This window comes from Primulina huaijiensis, unplaced genomic scaffold (genome assembly GCF_012295235.1).
Source record: "Primulina huaijiensis isolate GDHJ02 unplaced genomic scaffold, ASM1229523v2 scaffold207730, whole genome shotgun sequence".
In the NCBI taxonomy this organism is placed as follows: Eukaryota; Viridiplantae; Streptophyta; class Magnoliopsida; order Lamiales; family Gesneriaceae; genus Primulina; species Primulina huaijiensis.
In genome coordinates, this window is record NW_027354977.1 from 1 (window position 1) to 3,611 (window position 3,611).

Here is a 3,611-nt window from a genome sequence, read left to right on the forward strand (position 1 = left end):
TTGTGAGCCAACCAATGACACCCCACCTGGCAAAACAGGTTCTAAAATTATATTTATACATTCAATTTCTAACAAAGTTTAAGAAAATCAAGACTGAAAAAGAACCTCAAAATTATACAAATGCTCCTCAACCTCAATTTGACTTGTTCAAAGTACACACAAATTCCAGAAAATCACAACAAAAGTTTGCTGGCAATACCTTCAGTCCATCATCTATACGCTGCACAGATAGTTCATTAATTAAATCGAAGATAGGCGAAACGATACTGTAAACATATCAACACAACAAAATATAACCCAACAGGGTAAGGTTATCACAAATCCCTGTTTACGGAAGAGCAGCAAACAAATGGCACCCAATATGGTTTGCCTTTCTTCTTTTCTTTCTTGATCACAGTTGGATACCTAGCCGGAGAGTTCCAATCCTCTTTATATGGTATCTCAAGTTTAGGTTCTTCAGGTTCAACAACGGAACTCATAGTCGTCCCAGTAGCACCATTATCTTTCTGTGAAGTCTCGTTTTTCTGTTGTTTCGTGTTTGGGGACTTGGCTTCATTCAAAAGATTTTTCAGCTGGCCACGATGTTCCTTACTTGCATTCCAATTTGTTACTTTGGCAATTATCTCCTCATTTTTCTTTCTCCCTAGTGAGTCGTTAACTACATTAGTTAAAGAGGGGAACCAACCAGCCTGTAAAGATTCGGATTTTTGTTGTTGATTGTGCTGGACTGGCTCGATTTCGGAAGCAGTAGGTGCGGCTACTGACTCAGGCGCTTTTCCAGGTTGAACCAAAGTCATGAAAGAAGGTGGCTCAAAATCGTCTGACTTGCTCTGATGCACTTTAATGTTCCTCCGTTCCGAATTCTGCATATTGGTTTCTGATCTTGGGGATGATTGAGAGTTTGTTTCAACAGCTACCATATTGGATAGAGAGAAAAGGCATTCAGTTAATCGCGAAAAGTAGGCCATAGAATGAGAACATAAAAGATACCGGACATACTTGAATCAAAAGAATTTACTGAAATCGAACCCCATTTTCCTTCCAGACTATCAGTAGGCGATAAAATTATAACACAAAAGCCTAAAAGGTAGGCAGACATACTTGAATCAAAAGAATTTACCAGAAATTGAACCCCATTTTCCTTCCAGGCTATCAGCAGCAGAGACGCTATCTTTCTCATTTATCAGCTTGTCATTGATATAACCTTCATCTTGCAAGGATTTGGAATCAACAACAGTGGCATTTTCACCATCAGCGACTTTTTTATCAGCATTAGAAGAATCTTCGTTGGAAATTTTGTCAGGTGTTTCAACAATGCCAGTATGCCAATCTTCAGTTGCATGGCACTTGTCAGAATCAGTTTCAAGCAGACATTTTTCCTTCACAGACGATGTTTCTTGCACTTTTAGTGGTGAGCTGTCAGAATTTTCGGGCAATATTAATGCACCGTTATCATGTCTTTGTTCAGTATCCTCATGAACAACATCGACGAACTCTGGTGGTTTTTGGACATCATTGGTGAGGCTATTGTTAGTGGCATAGTTCTCAGCCGAAACTAAAGATTCAGAGAATGGATTGGTGGAAACTTTTGAAATTGGCTGTTCTTTAGTTTTTTCTGGAAACACAACATCACCGTCATGATTTGATTCATCCACCACGTCAGCAACACTAACGGACTTTACTCCAACAACATCAGGGAAATCAAGATTTAGCCCAGTATCCAACCCAGTGACGTTACCAGCTTCAAATCCTTGACGAGATCTCATAAATTCAACATCTTTGAATTCTAATAAACCAGATTCAGTTTCAGATAAAATTTCTAATTGTCTTGGATCAACATCCACTTCACCTGAAGGCAAAGGGTAGGTTGAATTAACAGATGGTTTTGATGAATCAAGAATTACTTGCTCCTCCACGGCAGCTCCTTTGCCACTTTCATTCCCAGCCATCAGAAGTTCACAATTCGTCTTTTCATCATGATGATTCACATTTTTTTCAAGAACCCTTGTAGTAGAATCATCTTCTGCTGCAGAAGAATTATGGAAGACCGGGATTGAAACCGTCATGACTGAACATTTTTCCTTTGAAAACCCGACATCATCAACACTTGTTTCCATAGGCACAAATGTATCAGATTTCCCTGCAATAGGCACTTCGACATCTTCCATTTCAAGTTTATCTTCAACAGCAGTAAACTTAGTGGTATCTGAGACATGCGTGCTTCCATCAAGCTTATCGTGTGGCTCTTCCTTTTTCTCAACAGCCATTAATGAAGGATCTGAAGCCTTTTCTTCTTTGGAGTTTAAGCTCACAGAAGCCAACTTATCTCCTTCCACTTGGATATGTACACTCTTCGGGCTATCATATATGATATCATCAGACTGTAAGTGATTTCCGGGTTCAACGGAAACTGCTTCGGCACCAGTACACATTTGGTCACTACTTATCGGATCATTGAGTTTTTCGGTTATTTCTGCACTCATGGAACTGAACTTATCGGATTTGTGGGGACACAGACAACTAGAAGAAATAACGAGAGGCATAAATCATGCAAAAACATTTATATCACTAGAAATATTTATCCAACATTAAAAGCTCCAAGATTACTTTTTCAGAAATTCTTCTTTCTAGGTCTCTAACATGCAATATGCAATCAAAATCGAATAGGTAGATTATGGAAACAAGTTTTGGGCATAAATGACCCAAGACCATTTAGTTGTTATTAATAATGGAATTATTATAGCATCCAGAGATCTTAACCTGACATGGAACACAACGTCCATGTCAAAATCGAATAGGTAGATTGTGGAAACAAGTTTTGGGTATAAATGACCCAAGACCATTTAGTTATTATTAATAATGGAATTATTATAGCATCCAGATATCTTAACCTGAGACGGAACACAGCGTCCATGTTACCAAGATGTTTAAAATTATCACCAACGATTTTGCAATCCCAGTTGTGGAATGTTAATTACCTTTCCATCCTCCAAATCTTCCATGGACAAATTCAATGTCATTCAGAAACCTGACAACTTGAAATATTCAATGGAAACTACTTAAATGTAGTTCTAGCTTTCAACAATTATTTTCCTTGATGCATAAGAAACGTATCAGACACATACAAAAGAATATACCTTATACGTAGATGTGTCTCGTGTAAGCTGTCAATCATATTGGCATTTTCAATTCCATGGTGAATTGTAAATTAAAAAATTTAGGGCCATTTCTCAATCTTGCTCATGCTTCTAGACAGGAAAATACAAGGAAAACACAATCTCCACCTAACACAAAAGTCTGCTGCGATGGTGTAAAATGACAGATACTCTTTAACCATATTCAACTACATTGGTTGTTTACATAATATCCGGCTACCGCATTGGTTTTTTACAGAATATCCAGCTACCGCAGTAATGACGTAAAATTAGAGATACTCTTTCCTCCTATAGAGAGGAACAAAGATGCAAAAAGTTAAAGAAACTAGGCATATTTTCCAGCTAAGATAACTAGTACTAAGGCAGATATCTGATTGAATAACTATAATGCAAGAGAAGCAAGTACAACTGTAACAACAAGCAAATGACTGAATTCAAGAAATGCTTACCAGCACA

General features: G+C 37.8%; 1 protein-coding gene across 1 annotated transcript; it reads right to left on the reverse strand.

Moving 5' to 3' along the window:
- Positions 1–94: 94 nt before the first annotated feature.
- Positions 95–3,605, reverse strand: LOC140966696 (uncharacterized). Its single transcript, XM_073426947.1, has 2 exons — positions 1,121–3,605; positions 95–913 (listed from the first exon to the last, which is right to left on the reverse strand). Exons 1-2 carry the CDS (start codon positions 2,541–2,543, stop codon positions 315–317), a joined length of 2,022 nt encoding a protein of 673 aa, XP_073283048.1. The 5' UTR covers positions 2,544–3,605; the 3' UTR covers positions 95–314.
- Between the last annotated feature and the right edge of the window lie 6 nt (positions 3,606–3,611).